Source organism: Elephas maximus, chromosome 23, assembly GCF_024166365.1.
Source record: "Elephas maximus indicus isolate mEleMax1 chromosome 23, mEleMax1 primary haplotype, whole genome shotgun sequence".
Classification (NCBI taxonomy): domain Eukaryota; kingdom Metazoa; phylum Chordata; class Mammalia; order Proboscidea; family Elephantidae; genus Elephas; species Elephas maximus.
Genome location: NC_064841.1, coordinates 8,609,745 through 8,630,155, shown reverse-complemented (window position 1 = coordinate 8,630,155; position 20,411 = coordinate 8,609,745). Strand labels below are relative to the sequence as shown.

Here is a 20,411-nt window from a genome sequence, read left to right as displayed (position 1 = left end):
GGCAGTTCCGCTCTATTCTATAGGGTCTCTATGAGTCAGAATCCACTCGATGGCAATGGGTTTGGGTTTTTGGTTTTTTAGACCTGCCTCTAGTTTATTGATGCTGAATCATTAAACCTTTGAGTTTTCCTGTTGGAGTTGTCTGTCTCCTTCAGGTTGTGTTTGCGGTCCACTGGTGTCAAATATATAGGAATTTGTGCCTTAAGGAGAGCTCATCTCTCACATGGCTTTTAATTTCCCCCCCTTTTTTCCCTAGGCCTCATTTTTCTTATCAAAAACTTATTGGGCTTAACTTCATATTAAACATCTCTGTAAACTGTCTCAAATCTATTTTGTGGAACAAGGCAGGGTTCAAATAAATAAAACAGGTATGTAAGTACACTGGAGAGGGTGCTTGTCTGGGATGAAGTTAAATGGAGAGGAGCCCTGGTGGTACAACGGTTAAGTGCTCAGCTGGTAACCCAAAGGTTGGTGGTTCATACCCACCCAGTGGCTTCTTGGGAGAAAGACCTGGCAATGTGCTTCCATAAAGATTACAGCCAAGAAAACCCTATGGGGCAGTTCTGCTCTGTCACGTGGGGTCATTATGAGTTGAAAAATGACTTGACAGTACCTAATACCACCACCACCAATTCATAGAAAGGGAAGGGGTGGTTCTATGCTGTCCTACAGGTTCACTGTGAGTCAGAGTTGACTCAGTGGCAGTGAGTTTGATTTGGTTTTGGGTTAGGACTGTTCTAAATTATTTATATATATTTTAATTTATTGGAAAGGTATTGGATTCAAATTGCAGATTTGTCACTTATAAAAGTTACTTAACCCTTCTGTGTGTCAGTCCTTTTCTGTCATACTGTGTGCATAGATTGTTGTGAGGATTGAATGGAGTGAAACCTGATTAGATCTTACAGTGGAGCTTGGCGTTTGGTAAAAACCCAGTACTTAGATGCTGCTGTTAATATTATTTTGTCCTTAAAGGAAGTGAAAGCTGAGATGTCAGGGAAGGAAGAGAAGCAGGCTGACCCCGAAGGGCCCAAACAATACAAACCTAAATAAAAAATCCCTTCTGATTTAGTCTTCCTTCTTCCACGCACATCCCCAAATGCAATAAACCCTCTTAGCATACTCTCTGTCAGCCTATTCAAGAAATAGCTGTCATCTTCTGACTAGACTTTCCTTTTCTAGGCTCTCTCCGTAAATAAGGTATTCAGGAGTCCAGACTGCCCCTCTTGCCCCCTCTCCTCAACCCCTGCTACCCCATGCAACATGGGCGTTGAAAAAGTAGTTTTCCGGTGGGATTTTGCTGAAGGACTCAGGAAACACATATCCTTGATCATTAGTATCGTGGAGGAACGAAGGAAAGACTTAACCTCGAATTATCAGAAATAATAATGAAATAAGGTGTCAGCAGGGTGTCTTTCTTTCCCCACCCCAAATATGCTCCATTATAGAACTAAACGTTTGCTGTTTATATTGCTAGTAAATTGGAATCTCTAACTAGGATTTCGAAAGGAAACTGTTACCAATGTTGACATCACTAACACGAAAGCCAACTCAGCTTTGAGGCTACGATATAAAATCCTGACATAGAGAAATCTAATGTAATGAAGCAAAAAGTTACTCTACCTTTAATCCCCACCTCCTTCAAAAGACTTATTCTAACTTCGTGGGGTTCCAATCTCTGAGTTTACTTCTTGCTTTCCTGACTGAAACATAAACTTCATCAACAGTTGGAATGTGAAACGAAGTTAAGCTGTTGTTACAAGGCTGTTTGTCAGTAGCTAGGCAATTTTCTCAGTGACTTTCCTGACATGTTTTAACATGATTTCTTGTGGAATCAGAATGAGGATTGCCCTGTTGTTTGTGGTACAATGAAAAGATTGAGATTCTTTTTATCAAAAAGGCAACTGGGACAGAAAATATATATATAGAGAGAGAGCACGCGCGCACGAGAGAGAAGCGAATGAAGGATTGTGAAATACATTTAAGTTTTGGGTCTTGGGAAACAATTTAAAGGACTTTAGGTCTTGCTCGTCCAATAAAGTCAATATGATTTTTTAAAAAATCACTTAATAGACATAATTATCAGAACATTGTCTCCTGTCTTGAAGGTGCACTGTTGGGTTTCCATTTTCTGCCTGCCTGAGGTGGAAATGGGGAAGATCTGGGAAGGGCAATGGCCCCTGTTCTGGAAAGTGGCTCTTTCCAAAAAAGGGTTTAGCAGATTCATTCAGTCAGCATTCTCATTTCTACTTTTTCTTCACACCTCAAGTGTAAGCAGAAGTATAATTACAGTCTTAATCAGCACAGGGTCCTATTAACCACAGCTTTTAAGAAAATTAAAAAAAAAAAAAAAAAAGGTTTTTGTTTTTTTTTCATTTACCTTTCATTGCAGTGGCTGGCTGTCCATTCACCTGATAGTGGTGTCTTCAAGTTGAAACAGGCTCCTCTAGTTAAGAATAAACCTTAAAACTGAGGTTGGCAGAGAACTGGGCTTTCCGGTAAAGCACAAAAAATAACCATTTTCTCCCCCGATAGGGAAGGTAGGTGCTCTCCCACCTCCCTTGAGATTGTCCACTGGGGCACCCTTTCAGATTCTCCTGCGGGAACAACTGGAACGACTTGCTCTCTTGCTCAAAGAAATGACTCACATCTCAGAGTAGGTGAGATTTGTAGACTGGGAAAGAGTATTTCCTGAACCTGCAGGAATCAGACGGTGATTCACCTGGAGGGAGCGCAGAGGGCTGGAACTCAGAATTCCAAAAAAGACTGTTCATGGAGTCAGGGCGAAAGTCTCAGGTTGGGTCCTGCAAATCCAGATCCAATTTGTAGATTTTTTCCTGGCTTTGTATTTTTAATAGAAAATATGTATTTACAACCTTCCTGCCAATTAAACTCTGGATTAAAAGGAATCAGAATGTATTTTATGAAAGATAAATTCTTTGAGAATATCCTACGTGTTATTTAAAAACTAAAATTAAAGCATGTTTAAGTCATTGGTGGCTTCCGAGACCTGTGGTCTCCTTTGAGAACCTGGTGTAGTCTGTAGACCCATTTTCATACCTGCACACATATAAATATGCAAAATATTTTAAAGAAATTATTTAAGGGACAGGTCACTGAATCCCTTGAATGCCATTCTTCTACAAAAGATGATTTGTTTTAGTTTTGAAATTGTCGCACAAATTTATATAATCAAGTCTCTTTTTCTTAGTTGTAATTAGTTTTAGAACTTTCGGGTAAAAATTTCCAGAAGATTCTGATATTTTCTTAAATGCAGCATTCAAACAAGTAAGTGTAATTTAACCAAAGGGAGTTAAAACTTCTCTCATGGAGAAGATAAATTAATATGAAAATAATAATGATGGAATCCTTTTTAAATTAGTATATTAATAATAGTTGTTACTTAGTGTCTATTTGTGCCTTAAGGAAATGAGGTGTATGTCCTAGTTGGTTTTCTTTGTGTGTTTATACAGAAAAAGACATATATGTTAAAATTCTTTCGTTACCAAATTAAAAAAAAAAAATTTTTTTTTGATGGCGTGTATTTTCAGGATTGGAACACATGCTTACTACAATTGAGTGTATTTAAATTTTTGGTTGGTAATAAGCATTATCTGACTCATTGTGACCCCGTAGGACAGAGTAGAGCTGCCCCATAGGGTTTCCAAGGAGCGACTGGTAGATTTGAACTGCCGACCTTTTGGTTATCAGCCTGAGCTCTTAACCACTTCGCCAGCAGGGTCGCTGTAAGGTTGCTATGACTTGGAATCGACAGCGTACAACAAACAAAAACAAAAACAAAATACGCATTTTGAGAAATACGATCTGGTAATATAAACCACCAGTTAAGGCGAGTGTCACTCTGTTGCCACCAATCTGTGGTATGACAAGACAATACACCAATAAGAACTAAATAACTTATTGCAGGCACCTTTCCATTAGGTTACATGGGGAAACTCTGGTTTTCCAAAGATGACACAGAAAAACCAAAACAAACCCATCAGGCCTCCCTATCACACAGGAAAGCCGTAGTTATGCTTACAAGTCTTATCTCACAGAAATAAAGGGAAAAAAGGCAAAAGTTTATAAAAGTTGACAAAACTAACACATCCAGGAAGCATCACCTAATAGAATGCTCAACCCACACAACAGTGAGGCCCCAACTCTGGTCTGCTGAGCTTCACACATTTCAAAAGGGACCCACCTCGAGGCCACATGCGTTAGAACCTGACTTACTACCTACGAGGTCCAGAGGCGTGAAAAGTTGCTGATTTACCATTGAACCAATGGTAAACTAAAGAGTTAAATACCAGAATTGGGTGTCAGAAATACATTTCTTTCATTGCCTTTTTCTAAATAAGCAAAACCAAACAAGTACATTTTTTAATGGTTTCTCTGTTCTCTTTAGGGTTGTTTATCACATAGGAGTCCCCCGGTGCACAAATGGTTAAGTGCTGTGCTGCTAACCAAAAAGTTGGTGGTTTGAACCCACCCTGAGGTGCCTGGTGATCCTCTTCCCAGTGGTTCATAAGTAATAAATGATGTACTAACTGCCGTGTCTCGAAAACTATCAATTCAAGGGGAGAACGTCCCTTGTAGCCTCTTTAAAAGCACGTTGAGCAAAGACTTGTCTGTAAATTCTGAAGATTACTATCCCAGATTTCCAGTGGCGTGTATAAAATCACCAGCTATTAGGAGTTTACTTGGACACGTATTTCACGAGCCTCGGTTAAAAAAGGCTCTTCTTTTATCTACCTTACATTGTAGAACACTTACAACCTGAGTGGACGTTGTCTTATTAGGGCCAACTGACCTCATACTGTATTTTGCTCTAAAGGAAATACCTTTCCTTTGTAGCGTTGCTGGTAAGGTTTCTGGTGTGCTTTTCTATTTTGAATTTAAAGGGGGGCCTTTTTGATAGTTTAGAATCACGTTACTTGGCTTTGAGGGTCTTGGAAAAATCAGGGAAAGGAGCAGCTTGTGAAAGAATTATGGCAGACCCTTCTGCATTTGAAACACGGCCCGTGAGTCATTCCTACATAAGGAAGCATGACGTGTTACAACGTTGATTTTGTATGGTTGGGTTATTTCTAGAAATCTTCCGAAGGAGGGAAGGGGTTGGTGTCCCCTCGGTGCAATGTGTGGCTGCCCTTTCTCCTTCTGGGGTGGGGATAGACTAGGTCTTCTCTTTCCTTTAATAAGGTCGTATTTTATCCGGTTATTGGAGACACTAGCCTAACAGTCAGTTTGGGGTATTTTGAGTGCTTCTTTGACTGGTGATGCAAATTAAGTTTAGTAATGAAAAAGTTAACAAGAGGCGGTCCTCCTGCATTATTCTCAAAGCACAGTATGCCATTCTCAAGTTGGAGCTTGTTAAACTTGGTCTTACTTAACATTCAAAAAGGGAAGTGGTACACGTTTAGTCACGAAAAAAAGTATAACGCTTTCATGAAAAGAGCAGCTGAAAACCGGCCCATAACTTTATTATTGTTCAAACTATCGAAAGGTAAACCTGCTTCATTTTTTTTTCCTGCTGATTTTTATAGCAAGGCTCACATTTCATAAAATCCCAGGAGACTTTATAGCAATAATTACCCTGCCACTTCATTGGAAGATCCTATTAAATGGAGGGAAGCTCTTTTTAATGATATTGTTTTGCCATTAGAAAAACCAGATTCATTTTGAATACAGCAGGACGTTTTCCTCATAGATGTATATCTCTCTCTATAACCACAGTTTGTTCTGTTTTTTTACTAGGGATGATTTTTTTTTTCCCTTGGAACTTTGTGTTGCAATCTGTCACTCTCTATCATTGTAATCTCGGATGTTCCCATTTCTTCTAAAAGGATAGTACAGATACAGTACACTAACTCTTTGTCACAAAACAGAGACAAGCAGGAACCTAACGAAGCACAGCTCAGGGTGACCTGTCTGGCCTGCCCACGTCTTTTGCATGTAGCCAGAACATAAAACACAGATGGTCGTAAAACCTTCATCAGATCTCACTGGCCCCATCTCTCTGGATACAGAAGTCATTTTAATCGTGGCCCATATCTAGTAGCTGAGAATTTGTGCTCAGTGTAATTACAACAAACCCTTTAATACTCCTTTGGTAAGATTGCTATCTTTGGGTCCCTGTGCTTGGATTACTGTGTTTGACCTGTCATTTGAAATGTTTTGTTATCTATTGGGCCTGCCTGTCCTGAAGCACTTAGCTTTTTTATGGTCTGAGAACTTCATGTGCAGTGGTTGATTAAAGGGAGGGAGGGTTGAGAGATTGGAGATGTGCCTGCATCTGACTCTTGCCCTCGTACCTGCACCTTCTCCTGTGCTGGGTGACTATGGCCATCTTGTGGTCTCAGAAATCTTGTTCGTGAGAGTCAGTGTGGGGCCTTGACCGGAGCGTAGTTACAGGGGTCACATAGACTACAATTTGGATTCCAGCCCCTCCATTTAGTGCCTTTGGACTTTGGGCAAGTCATTAATATTTGTGAGCCTCATGCCTACCTGAAAGATTGTAAAGCTTAAATGAGATCATTTATACAGGGTAACGACTATAGTGTTCTGAACTTGTTGGTACTTCATGACCAGTAGCTCTTTTTGTAAGATGGCGGAAGGAGAGTGAGTGAGAGAGTGAATGCACGGGGTTGTCTGAATGAATGGTAAAATTGAAATGATTAAAAATTTGAAAATATTCCCCAACTGGGAAGGCAAGATGTGTCCATAGATTTTGGCTGCCCTCAGTAAGTTCTCCATTTTCCTTTGATGGTGAACCAGTGATTGCTTGAAATACTTTTGATATTATTCCTTAACAGTGGTTTTTCCAAAAAGACTTTCCTGAAAAGGAGGAAATTATGACTAGCTTATTTCAGACTGTCTTAAATTGAGGGAAATTGTAAAAGCAGAGGCCAGGGTATATGAGTGGGAGAAGGGAGGTAGGCTCAGCAGGGTCACCACCTTTAGGCTAGCGCTTCCTTCAGTCATAGTTGTCTGGGCTTTTTTAGTTTTAGGAAAATCACATGCGCAGTTAGTAGAGTGAAAAGGATAAAAAACAAAGTAATATATGTATATATGATATAAATTTAATACATAAAACTAATTATTAAATCTTGTTAGAACTTCATACCAGCTATAAAGGTATTCCAGACATACTGGACTAATTGTCTAAGATGCCTACCACTAAGTAAGATCACGTCCAAGCGTCTAACATTTAAACTGACGTACAGAAATAAAGGTAGAAGTCCCAGGACACATCAGTTTGAGTTTTATTATCGGAGTGGCAGAAGTTCACATGCTGAGTGATGCAGGGGATTTTTTTTTTTTTTAACTGTTTTACCTACTTACTTAAGACTTGTAGTTATCTTTTTACTTACTGTAAGTCTTAAATTCAGTTTCTCTTTCTCTTTTATATTTTTGTTTTTTTCTTCCTCTTCTCAATTCACATCCCTGTTGTTTCATCTGTATTTCCCTTCTCCTCCCCCCCCCCCCATAAATGCGTTATATTAGAGTGGAGGGAGGTGAGGTTGGCAATTACAAACGCTGATAATGTGGACACCTGAAGTGTTGGCACACCCATTTTCTGACCCAGACTGGGTTCTCTTGCCCTGTGCGGTTACACCCAGCCATATGATTTGCGACCTCAGCTCTAGTTTGCTGTTTACAGAGCATATTCACATCGGAAGGAGCTACTTACTCTTCCTATTCTTAGGAACCCTGGGAAAAAACACTTGTTTAGCAACCGTTGCCCTTTAGGGGGAAGGTAAGAGTTGCTTCTACTTTCTTACTTCCCATTCACAAACTGGGGCTCTACCCCACCTCCTTCTTAGTTACCACTGACCTCCCAATTGTAGATTCATTACATTTGGCCTCGCCAGACTGTATGCTTCTGTTGGCTATCACTTCCTCTTTGAATCTCTCTTGTTCCTTGGTTTCTACTACAATGGACTTCCCATTTCATCTTTTTTAATTTTGTTCTTTATTGTGCTTTAAGTGAAAGTTTACAGTTCAAGTTAGTTTCTCATACAAAAATTTATACCCACATTAGTGACCCTAATTGCTATCCCTATAATGTGACAGTACACTCCTCCTTTCCACCCGGGATTTCCTTTGTCCATTCAGCCAGCTCCTATTGCTTTCTGCCTTCTCCTTTTTCCTCTGGACAGAAGCTGCCAATTTGGTCTTGTGAATCTGATTGAACTAAGAAGCATACTCTTCGTGAGTAGGATTTTACATCTTAGAGTCCAGTCTAATCTCTGAAGAGTTGGCTTCAGGAATGGTTTTAGTTCTGGCTTAACAGAGAGTTTGGGGGCCATGTCTTCTGGGATTCCTCCAGTCTCAGTCAAACCATTAAGTCTGGTCTTTTTATTAGAATTTGGGTTCTGTACCCCGCTTTTCTCCTGCTCTGTCAGGGACTCTTGTGTTCCCTGTCAGGGAGGTCATTGGTGGTAGCCAGGCACCAACTAGTTCTTCTGGTCTCAGGCTAATGGAGTCTCTGGTTTATATGGCCCTTTTTGTCTCTTGGGCTAATGTTTTCCTTGTGACTTTGGTGTTCTTCATTGTCCTTTCTCCAGGTGGGTTGGGACCAGTTGATGCATCTTAGGTGGCCACTTGGCTAGATTTTAAGACCCCAGACACCACTCACGAAAGTGGGATGCAGAACTTTTTCTTAAACTTTGTTATGCCAGTTGACCTAGATGTCCCCTGAAACCATGGTACCCAGACCCCTGCCCTTGCTACTCTGTCCCTCAAAGTGCGTGCTTATCTTAGCTTTTGGCTTAGTCCAGTGGTGTTGACTTCCCCGGTATTGTGTGTTGTCCTTCCCTTCACCTAAAATAATTCTTGTCTGCTATCTAGCTAGTGAATACCCTCTACCCTCCCTCCTTCCCTCCCTCCCCTTGTAGCCGTCAAAGAATGTTTTTTTCTGTGTTTAAACCTTTTCTTGAGTTCTTATAATAGTGGTCTCATTCAATATTTGTCCTTTTGCTACTGACTAATTTCAGCCACCATAATGCCTTCCAGATTCATCCATGTTATGAGATGTTTCACAGATTCATCATTGTTCTTTATTGTTGCGTAGTGTTCCATTGTGAACATACCATAATTTGCTTATCTGTTCGTCCACTCGTGGACGCCTACATTGTTCCCATCTTTTTGTTATTGTGAACAGTGCTGCAGTGAACATGGGTGTGTATATACCTATTCGTGTGATGGCTGTTCTCTAGGATATATTCCAAGGAGTGGGATTGCTGGATTGTATGGTGCTTGATAGGCGGATGAATTTGCATCTGGATTCTCAATTCTGTTCCATTGGTCTATGAATCTGTTGTTGTACCGGTCCCAGACTGTTTTTGACTACCATGGCGGTATAATAGGTTCTAAAATCAGGTAGCGTGAGGCCTCCTGCTTTGTTCTTTTTCTTCAGTAATGCTTTACTTATCCGGGGCCTCTTCCCTTTCCATATGAAGTTGGTGATTTGTTTCTCTATCTCATTAAAAAATGCCATTGGGATTTGGATTGGGATTGTATTGTATCTATAGATCGCTTTGGGTAGAATTGACAGTTTTACAATGTTGAGTCTTCGCATCCATGAGCAGGGTATGTTTTTGCACTTAGGTAGGTCTCTTTTGGTTTCTTGCAGTAGTGTCTTGTAGTTTTCTTTGTATAGGTCTTTTACGTCTCTGGTCCATTTCATCTTTTAATTCACCAAGCGCTTCCCCTGAACCACACACACACTCCCAGGCATCTACCCAGTTTCTCTTTTCCCATCTTTTCTGTCAGTGAGCTTGTACAGCAGGGCCTCTGAGGTTCTCATCTAATTCCTTATTTCTCTGTCTCAGAAAAGATGATTCCTTCAGCCTCAAATCTGGGCCTGTCTTTGGAGACCTAGATCCATTTCCTCATCTGCTGTCTAGACTCCTTGACCCAGCTTGCTCACTGAGACCTCGGATTCATCCTATCCATATCCTTCTTGGTCTTCATTCACGTTCCACCAGGTCACTCAGGCTAACCATGTCCAGAGCAGTGACTTTCAACTGGGGTAGGTGCTGGGCTTATGGACCCCATTGAGAATACATTTTGCATTTTAAACATGTATTTTACATCTCACCCTCCACTCTTCAGTTGTCTTGGACTGTAAACTCAAAAGCCCTTTCTCTGAAAATGTCTCAAAGATCCATGTCAGATTTTCTCCCTTTGGCTCTTCCCTGCATAGAGGAAGACTTCTTTAATGATCTCCTGACTTTAGTGGTTCTCTTTTCAACCTACAGTTATCCTGTTACTGGCAAATTCCTTTTCCTAAAGCCCATAGAGTGTACAGTACTTCACCCCAGAAGCCTCCAGTGACTCGTAAAGTCCAAATGACCCAGTGCGGCATGTCAGTGCTCCACTGTAGGGTCCAGTGCTCCACTCCCAGGCTGGTCTTCAGTGCTCACGTGCCACAGCCTTGGGCCCTCCATGCCCCGCTCACCCCAGTGACACCACAGTACTCACACTTAGCTGAACCTTCTCTCACGGTGCCCACTGCACAGTAGTTTCCCTCTTGGAAAGCGCTGTTTGTCTTTGAAGGCCCACTTCAAATCTCCATCTCCTGTGAGCGTGTCTTCATTTCCCCATCTGGGATTATCCGCCTTTTCCCTCGAGGTCCCATGGTGCCTTAACTGCATCTTGACTTGTTGGGGTCTTTATCCTCTACTCGTGTACAACTTCCAGAGAGGTGAAGTGACCGACCAAGTGAACAAATGGGATTTCATTCCTCTCAGGAACTCCCATGGACTGTCTAATGAATCAACAAGTCTGTCTTGGAAGAAGTACAGTCAGAATGCTCCTTAAAGCAAGGATGGTGAGACCACGTCTCATGTACTTCGGACATGTTATCAGGAGGGGTCAGTCCCTGGAGAAGGACATCATGCTTGGTAGAGTAGAGGGTCAGCAAAAAAGAGGAAGACCCTCAACGAGATGGATTGACACAGTGGCTGCAGCAGTGGACTCAAGCATAACAACGATTGTGAGGATGGCGCAGGACCGGGCAGTGTTGCATTCTGTTGTACATAGGGTTGCTATGAGCTGGAACTGACTTGATGGCACCTAACAGCAACAAGACCTCCCAAGTGCTGTAGGGGTCCCAGAGGACTGGTATGGTGCCAGAACGAAACTGTTCTTTGCCCTGGGGTTGGTGAAGCTCATTTACATTGAGACCTTTCCCTCTTCTCTCCAGGAGCCCTTCCTTACTGTTTTCACTGCTAGGGCTTGATGTCAGCCTTTAAGGAATTCCATTCAGCCTGACTGACCGGGAGGCGCTGTAGCAGAGCAGTTGAGGTTCTGGTCTGAAGGCCTTCTGTCTGGGTTTCAGTCCCAGCTCTGCCGCTGCTTGCTGGTGGGGTGATGAACACTGTGGGCAAGGTATCTATCCTCTGCCTGCCTTAGTTTCCTCATTCTTTTTCAACAGGGAGCCTGCTAGTATTTATCTCTTAGGATCATAGTGAGGGTTAGTTACAAAATAATCCTTGCAAAGCACCTAGCGAAGTACCTGGCACTTGGCAAGTACTGAGTAAATGGACTGGCTGCTGTGTAAGCTGCTGGGAGGTTCTCAGAAGCTTCTAGGGCAAGGCTTATTAGCTGGCAACACTGGCAGCCATTAGAGCCCACACATGAACGTGTGTTGTTTTTCTGGGGTTGGGGAGGCTACAGAAGTTTTTAAAATAACAGGAAATACAACATAGAAGACTGGGTTTTTAATTTCTCTTGAGTGCATTAGAAGACCTGAGGTGTCAATGTAGTGGTTTAGAGTGTGGAACAGAAGCCAGCCTCTGATTTACAATCCCAGCTCTGCTGGTCACAAGCTCTGTGACCCTATGTAAGTTACAAAACCTCCCGGAGTCTCAGCTTCTTTATCTCTAAAATGGAGATAACGGTAGCACTTTATAGGCTTCCTGGGGTTATGAAATGAGGTCATGGAATTGAAGCTGTCTGTAAACCTGCCCGATATGTAATAATGGAGAGTGAGTCTGCTGCTTTTGTTACAGCCAGCTGCCCTGGACCCGAATTCCCAGATGTACGACAGTTGGCACTATCTGGCAGTGGCCCCTGTAGAGTGGTGTTGTTGTTAGGTGCCGTTGAGTCAGCGTGTACCCTGCGTACAACAGAATGAAACACTGCCTTGTCCTGCACCATCCTCACAGTCGTTGTTATGCTTGAGCCCATTGTTGCGGCCACTGCTTCGTCCATCTTGTTGAGGGTCTATCTCTTTTATACTGTAAAGTGGGCCATGACATCTCAGGTGGTCATAATCCCTTGAGCGCCCTGTCATCTTCTGGCTGCTCTGCTATTGTTATTAACAATTTATTTCCTTTGTCTCTTGATGGCATTTGGGCTGCCCCCTCCTTGCTTTGTGCCCCAGGCATGTCCTCTTGGGCATTCACGTCCAGGAGGGCTGCGTGAACCAGTCTGCCTAGAGACGTGAACCTCAAGGAGAATCTAGCACTGTGGTTCAGACATACACAAGAGCATCACCTGGAAGCTTGTTGTGAAGCAGAGCCTCAGCTCTTACCCAGACCCACTGGCCTAGAAACTCTGGGCGTGGGCCCAGCATCTGTGTTTTAAGAAGTGTCTCAGGTGATTCCGATGCCCAGCAAAGTTTGAGACCCACTGATTTTAACACGTGTATTTTTTATCCATATCACTTCCATTTTAAACTCAATATGTTGAGTTGTGTTTCTAGGCGTTTCAAATGGCTTATGAGTTCTGCGCTTAGTAAGACCGCTGTCCACTAAACCTACGTTTCTTTAGAGTTTAGAAACTGCTGGGTCTGGGCTTTGCTGCTCTGGATGTTTTGTTCTGTTAAGATCTGTGTGCATTTTGATCCAGTAAATGGCTGGAGGAGCACAGCTTGCCTGGGGACAATGGATAGACATTTTACAAAGAAGACTTTAGAAAGATAAGGAAGGGACCGCCTTTCAACGGATATGGAATATACGAAGGAGTGGAATTAAGACGGAATAATATTTTAAAAGGTTTATTAGCCCCCTAACTTCTGCAAGTTGGGAATTCACAGTGCTTCTCTGCTTTCCGCTTTCTCTGTACATTAATTTTTGTTGGTTTCTCAAGAATTCTTCTCTGTGGGTGGCACAATGCCTCCATCCCGCCCAGATTCAGAAGACCTTGTCCTGTTAGCCATTAAAAATACATTTTAGCTTTTGACAAAAAGTCATTAATCATTTTCTGAGCTCACATATTCTATCAAAGTTGCCCTTTTTTTTTTTGGTCCCCTTTTCTATGCTAATTATGGCTATGGTATAGCATCCTTGGAGTCCTGGTGACGAAGTGGTTAAGAGCTCAGCTGCTAACCAAAAGGTCAGCAGTTCGAATCCACCAGCTGCTCCTTGGAAAATCCTATGGGGCAGCTCTACTCTGTTCCATAGGGGTCACTGTGAGTTGGAATCGACTCAGCAAAAATGGTTTTGGTATAGCATCCACTTCCACAGCTTCTTCTAGAATTTAGTTTTGTGATTGCTAGTTTGGAAAATCTTTTCAAGTAGTTGCTTTTAATTTTGTGAATCTTATTTTAAGATATCTCTAATATATGTCTTCTCCAAGTTCTGGGTAGATTATTTCATTGTGCACATCAGGCGCTCTGTTGCTGACTGTAATGTTATTATTGTGGAATCAGGGATATGTATTGATAGAGGACAGAATTTCTTTGAAATTTTAACTTGAAAGATCCGTTTTTTTTTTTTTTTTTTTAAATCTTACACATTAGCAATACCTACATTCACTTTATGTTCAAAAAGTCATTAGAGGTGAAATACCAAGGTTAACACCACTGAGTATTTGTATTTATTTTTAACAAGGCTGGCTCAGAAGCAGATCCTCGTCATACAGTATTACTGTCGACTTGTGACCTGTACTGCACTTAACACAGGCAATGTGGATTAGTGATATCCCTAATAGTTATCGTAACTTAATTCTTTTATTTGAGAATGAAAATCAGACATCAGGAGTACTTTCTATAGGACATTCCAGAGATTTTAATAAGCTACCATTATACATTTTACTTAACAGAAACCAGCAGTACATAGCTGAAGCATTTTATCAATAGGTTTAAAACTGAAATGTCGTCAAACATGAACCCCCAAGCTACACATGTGCTGCTTAGTAACCCTACTTCCTTATTAAGTATTCCCTGGTAAACCCAGGACACTTCCTTCCCCAAGCCCCGCTGTACACTCTATGGGAGGGTATGTGAAAAGAGCTTGAGCCTTTGTTTCAAGGCACGTATATCACCTGTTGATAAGAAAAACATCAAAGAGACCTGGTTTTTCCTCTTGTTCCCCTAATATATATAAAAGTAAAACTAGTGGAGCTTATTTCATCAAGCATATATTGATCGCATGGTAAGATACAATCTGCCCTGAATAAGATACACAGGTTATTTAAAGGGTAGACACATGTGTGAGCAAGGAATTACAAAGCATTGTGATAAGTACGATAATGAGACATGACAGAGTATAGAAGAGGGAGTTGCCTACGTGAGACTTCATGGACTAGTTGATCGCCACGCAGGGTTTTATGGATGGACAGGAGTTTTCTGTGTGAGTCACGTGTGGTGGGTCAGGGCTGAAAGGAACGTGGTGTGTCTGGCAGTTACACATTTATAGAAGAGGGTAAAATTGAAAGGATGGAAGGGCAGTGAGGAGATGAGGCCAGCAATGTAGGCACATTCCAGGGTCCCCAGGACCTTTGAGGGCGCATAGAAGGAGGCCCGGGCTTCACCTTATGATGGTCGTGTTGAGGCTATGGTATGTTTACAGAGTATGCCCACTCTGCGCATTTTCTCTAGAGGATATAAATTGGTACCACAATTCCACAGTCCCAGATAATCTGATATTAATTACATTTTTGAGACACAAAGGGATCCAGGAAAAAGAGTAGGGATAGATATGTACAAATAGGTCACCATCTTTTGAAAAATCTGCCAAAATGAGTATTAGTGATGATAGGTCAGCATTTCCATCTCTCTGTGCACTCAGACTGGGAGGACAGTGACACATTCCATTTGAAACTCTCGGAGTCTGTGGTCTGTGAGGAGCACTGTGGAGATACCAAGTAAACATGCCCATATTGTCTGTCTTTAGGAAACCTAACTCTCTTTCAGGGATGCAGTCAGGAAAACAGCTAACCAGTAAAGGGAAGTGAAATGAGGGCTCTAACACGTGCCCCAACAGCGAGAGAAGTCATTATTTTCAACCAGGAGTACGGGATAGGGCAGTAGGGTTATGACCCAGGGAGGCTTTGCTGAGTGTTTGCCATATTCAGCTACCATTCGAGTATTTGCTAGGCAGAGGGGAGAATCCAAAGAGCAATAACATAGCATTCCAGCCTCTGAATTGTACACCGTCTAGCGCGCAAGCAGAGTACTATAATACAGTCTTCTCTGTTCTCTAGTAATGGTGCTATGCCTTATCTATAGAGTGTTGTGATAATGGGGGAGAGGCTTTCTGTAATGGGAAGGAGAGATCTTTTTGGCATCCTTCGGATTCCCCAGCTTTTCATACTTAGTATCCCTTCAAGCCATAGCTTCAGCTTTCATCAGAGGACCTTGGAGGGTATTATTTGTTTAAAGAACCAAGTGACATTTGTGGGGTACAAAAGCAGTGCTGTTGTTTGCATTATGTATGTAAAAGAATGGGAGAAGGTGATAAACACACACACACACACACACACACACACACAGAGTTGCTGTTCAGTAGATTCTGACTCATGGTGACCCCGTGTGTGCCAGGGAAAAACTGTGCTCCGCACGGTTTTTCAGTCACTGATTCTTCGGAAGTAGATTTCCAGGCCTTTCTTGGAAGTGCCTCTGAATGGACTCCCACCTCCAACCTTTTGGTTAGCAGCTGAGCCGATTAACCGTTTCCACCACTCAGAGACTGTGAGGTGCTTAGAGGCATACATTTATCTATAATAGACCTTTTCCTAATTGTAAGCCAGTGCTCTTGAAAAGATGACCCCTAGTGGCTGCTTACTTTCCACTGCAGTCTCTTAATCATACTCATTTCGCTTAAAAGAAAAGAAAAAAAAAAAAAAAACCCATTGCTGTCAAGTCGATTCCAACTCATAGCAACCCTATAGGACAGAGTAGAACTGCCCTATAGGGTTTCCAAGGAGTGCCTGGTGGATTTGAACTGCCGACATTTTGGTTAGCTGCCATAGCTCTTAACCACTATGCCACCAGGGTTTCCATTTCACTTAAGAATATCTAATGAAATCGAGGTTTTGAGCACATATGGATGGGTATAGGCATATTTGTGGGTACAGGTGTGCATGTAGGTGGGAACAAGTAGAAGTATAGGTATTTGTAAATACAAATATGTAGGTGCAGGTACATGAATTCATTGAAGACACAAATACGAATACTCCTCAGACATAAAACCAAATGCCTTCCAAGATAGGTTTCTGAGTTGGAAAGCTTAAGACCATAGTCTCATGGGACAGCTCAGTCAGTTGGCATAGCATAGTTCATAAAAACCATGATCCGCATGCTAGTAAAGTGAGTAGTGTCTGTGGTCTTGAAAGCATGTGAGCGGCCATCTAAACATGCCTACAGGTCTCTGCTCTCCAGGAGCAGAACGGTAAGAAGGCAACCAAAAGCTCGGAGAAGAAACAAGCCTACACGAGCCACAACCTCACCTACCCTGAGACCAGAAGAAATAGATGGTGCCTGGCTGTCACCACTGACCGCTCTGACCGGGGTCACAATAGTTGGTCCTGGATAGATTGAGAGAAAAATGTGGAACGGAACTCAAACGATTATTTAAAACAAACAAACAAACAAACAAACAAACAAAGCCAGACGAACTGGAACAGCAGAGAACAGAGGACTCCCTGAGACTGTTGTCCTGAGACACTCTGGGGGAACCGAGACTGTCCCCTGAGATTACCTTATGGATATTACCCATAAGATCAGTGCCCTACTTAAAAACCATCACTGTAAAACCAAAAGGCCAACAATTACTCAAAAGCAAGAATGAGAGGATAAAGGGGCAGGGAAACTAGAGTACCAGAAAGGGAACAAACGGAACACAAAGAGAAGGTTAACACATTGTGATAGATGTAACTAATGTCACTGAACAATTTGTGTGTAAGCTGTCAATTGGTAACCTAACTTGCTGTATAAACTTCCACCAAAAGCTGAATAAAATATAATTAAAAAAATCTATGTAATTCTTTTTGTACACCAGGAAAATAACGTGTAAGAAAGCATTTGTTCAAACTTTTTCTTTTATTGTTCGATTTGATTTGCAAATAAGTTGTTTTTGAAATTTTCTCAGTAATTAAAACTTAACTAAATATAAAGTTGTCAGCATAGTTATATATATATATATGTGTGTGTGTGTGTAGATACATATATATAAATAAAATTGTACTTTAGACGAAACCCTGGTGGCACAGTGGTTAAGAGCTATAGCTGCTAACCCAAATGTTGGAGGTTCAAAACCAGCAGGTGCTCCTTGGAAACCCTATAGGGCAGTTCTACTCTGTCCTTCAGGGTTTGTGAACCATGACTTGACAACAACAGGTTGGTTGGTTAGATGAAGGTTTACAGAACAAACTAGTTTCTCATTAAACAGTTAGTACACATATTGTTTTATGACATTGGTTAACAATCCCACAACATTTCAACACTCTCCCTTCTCGACCTTGGGTTCCCTGTTACCCGCTTTCCTGTCCCCCCCCCCCCCCCCCCCGGTCTTCTAGCCCTTGCCCCAAGGCTGGTGTGTCCCATTAGTCTCGTTTCGTGGGTGTGTCTAATCTTTGGCTGAAGGGTGAACCTCGGGAGTGACTTCATTACTGAGCTAAAAGGGTGTCTGGGGGCCATACTCTTGGGGTTTCTCCAGTCTCTGTCAGGCCAGTAAGTCTGGTCTTTTTTTGTGAGTTAGAATTTTTTTCTATAATTTTCTCCAGCTCTGACTGGGACCCTCTATTGTGATCCCTGTCATAGCAGTCAGTGGTGGTGGCTGGGCACCATCTAGTTGTACTGGACTTAGTCTGGTGGAGGCCATGGTAGATGTGGTCCATTAGTTCTTTGGACTAATCTTTCCCTTGTATCTTTAGTTTTCTTCATTCTCCCTTGCTCCCAGTGAGGTGAGATCAGTGTAGTATCTTAAATGGCTGCTCAAAAGCTTTTAAGACCCCAGATGCTACTCACCAAAGTAGAATGTAGAACATTTTCTTTATAAAGTATATTACGCCAATTGAGCTACATGTTTCCCGAGACCATGGTCCCCACAGCCCTCAGCCCAGCAATCTGGTCCCTCAGGGAGGTCGTGTGTGCCTGTGGAGGTTGCATGACTTTGCCTGTACAAGTTGTGCTGGCTTCCCCAGTACCGTGTGCGGTCTTACTTTGGGTTATATGTCTGAGTACTGTGATTTTCTTGGCTGGATGCTGTGGTCTTTCTCCGACTCATGCCTGGTAGTCTTTCCATGAATTTTTTACATAAGAATACATATATTAAGGGATCCATACAAATGTTAGTGGCTGCCAAAAAGAGAGTTGTTTCCTTGGCAATGAATAGTTGATGTTGCAGTCGACAGTCAGTCTTATTGTTGATTTGACTGTGAGTGTACGGAACCTTGGCAAAATGAAGTGGGGCAAAACACACAAAGAACACAGCCACCACGACAAACACTTTACCTTCCAGCTTTTTCTTGCTTCTGCTGTGCTGACTTTTGGATTTTCTGTAAGAATCGTATACTTTTTTCGCAATCACCACGTAGAACAGAAGCATGAGAACAAAAACAGCCCAGAAGATGAACTGGGATATGTCACTGACCACCTGATGCCAAACCAGCCCCGCAGAGCTCTTCAGAGAAGCACACTTCTTCACTGATAACGGTGTGGCCTCCTTGTTACTTAAGATCATGTTTGGCAAGGAGATGAGGAACAAAAGGAGCCAGATGAGGGCTGAGATAGCTTTTGCAAAAGCAGGTTTCTGTACGAAAAACTTCCCGAAAGGTCTGATGATCTTGAGGAATCTGTCAAAGGCAATGAGGCCAAGCAGCATGATGCCCACATACATGGTCTCATAGAAGACAACGGCCGAGAAGCGGCAAACGAAACCTCTGAGTTGCCAGAGTCCAGGGTTCAAGTCAGAGAGGATTTTGAACGGAAGCATGAAAGTCATTATCAAGTCAGCCACCAAGGTGTTTTTGAGGTAGACAATGAAGGTGGAGGAGCTGGGGATGTGAATGAACACCCACAGGGCCAGAGTGTTCATCAGGATGCCCATGCAGAAAATGCTAGTGTAGAGGACGGGGAACACCAGCTGTGTCATCCGTGTGTCTCTGGGGCACCGCTCAGATCCGTTGAGGCCCTTCACCGTGGTGGCGTTCATTATTCCTGATGTCCGCTGTTACAAAGAAACACGTACACATACAGCGTAAAACAAAAATACCTCATGATCTGGAAATGCTATCTTTTTTTTTTTTTTTTAATGCTTTAGTTTCACTGTAAGTTGGAATCGACTCGATGGCAAGAGGTTTGGTTTTTTGTTTTTGGATTTAGGTTTGTACCATATTAACTCCTTATATTTATTCAGCACATTCAGTAGGGCTGTTTGAGAAGGCACCTGTTGTTTCTAGCTGGAATTTGTAAAGCACGTAACACGGTTTTGGTATCTTTTATGGTGTCATGACTTTCACACCTTTATGAAATCCAAATAACTGCTTCTTCCCCATTCCCAGGAGCTGCTTTTCATGACAGTAAAACAAAACCCCATTGAAAAGATAACAGTACGTTTCAGATTGCTGTACTATAACCTATGGCTGTAGGATGTTAATTTTAAAACCTTTTTTTTTTTTTTAAAGCATATTCAGTCTTTCATAAGCAAACCCACTCATAGTAAAAATAAAAATGGAAACTTACCTTTGTTTGGAAGGGTACTCGGTTCTGTGTCTTCTGATTAAAGCAGTCATTAGTTCAGCCCAAGAGCGTTTGTTTGAAGCCAGTGTCGTCGTTCTGCTTTCTTATACTGAGTTTCCTTCCTCATTTTCATGCGGTAATGTGATCCGTTCGAATATCTTCATATTCAAAATTTGGGATATTGTCTAAAAAGGAAGCTCTTTGAGTTCAAATTTATCTATTGTTAATCTACTCTACTTGAATCCATGAGTTAATTTGTAATTATCTTTATCCTATTTTCTCATTTAATAACTTGCCTGCAATTTATCTTCTCTATCTCCACATTCAACCAACATTTTTCAGTGTCTCTTACATAGAATAACAGTAGGTAGAAAGGTAAGAAAATAACCCCAAATTACAACCTAGTAGAAGAGTAAGACTTGATTCTGAAGTCTGGGAGAATCATCTTCTGCCTCCTGGTAGACTGGTTTTTCCAGGAGTTTGTGTTCAGGAGGTT

The 20,411-nt window shown here is 41.9% G+C and overlaps 2 protein-coding genes across 7 annotated transcripts in view; one reads left to right on the top strand and one right to left on the bottom strand.

Annotated features, from left to right (window-relative positions):
* Positions 1–20,411, top strand: part of MED12L (mediator complex subunit 12L) — a 361,451-nt gene that overhangs the window by 236,525 nt on the left and 104,515 nt on the right. The gene's annotated exons all lie outside the window — the stretch shown is intronic.
* Positions 17,757–20,029, bottom strand: P2RY13 (purinergic receptor P2Y13). The gene is made up of 2 exons (XM_049867851.1): positions 19,919–20,029; positions 17,757–19,403 (listed from the first exon to the last, which is right to left on the bottom strand). Exon 2 carries the CDS (start codon positions 19,386–19,388, stop codon positions 18,393–18,395), a length of 996 nt encoding a protein of 331 aa, XP_049723808.1. The 5' UTR covers positions 19,389–19,403; positions 19,919–20,029; the 3' UTR covers positions 17,757–18,392.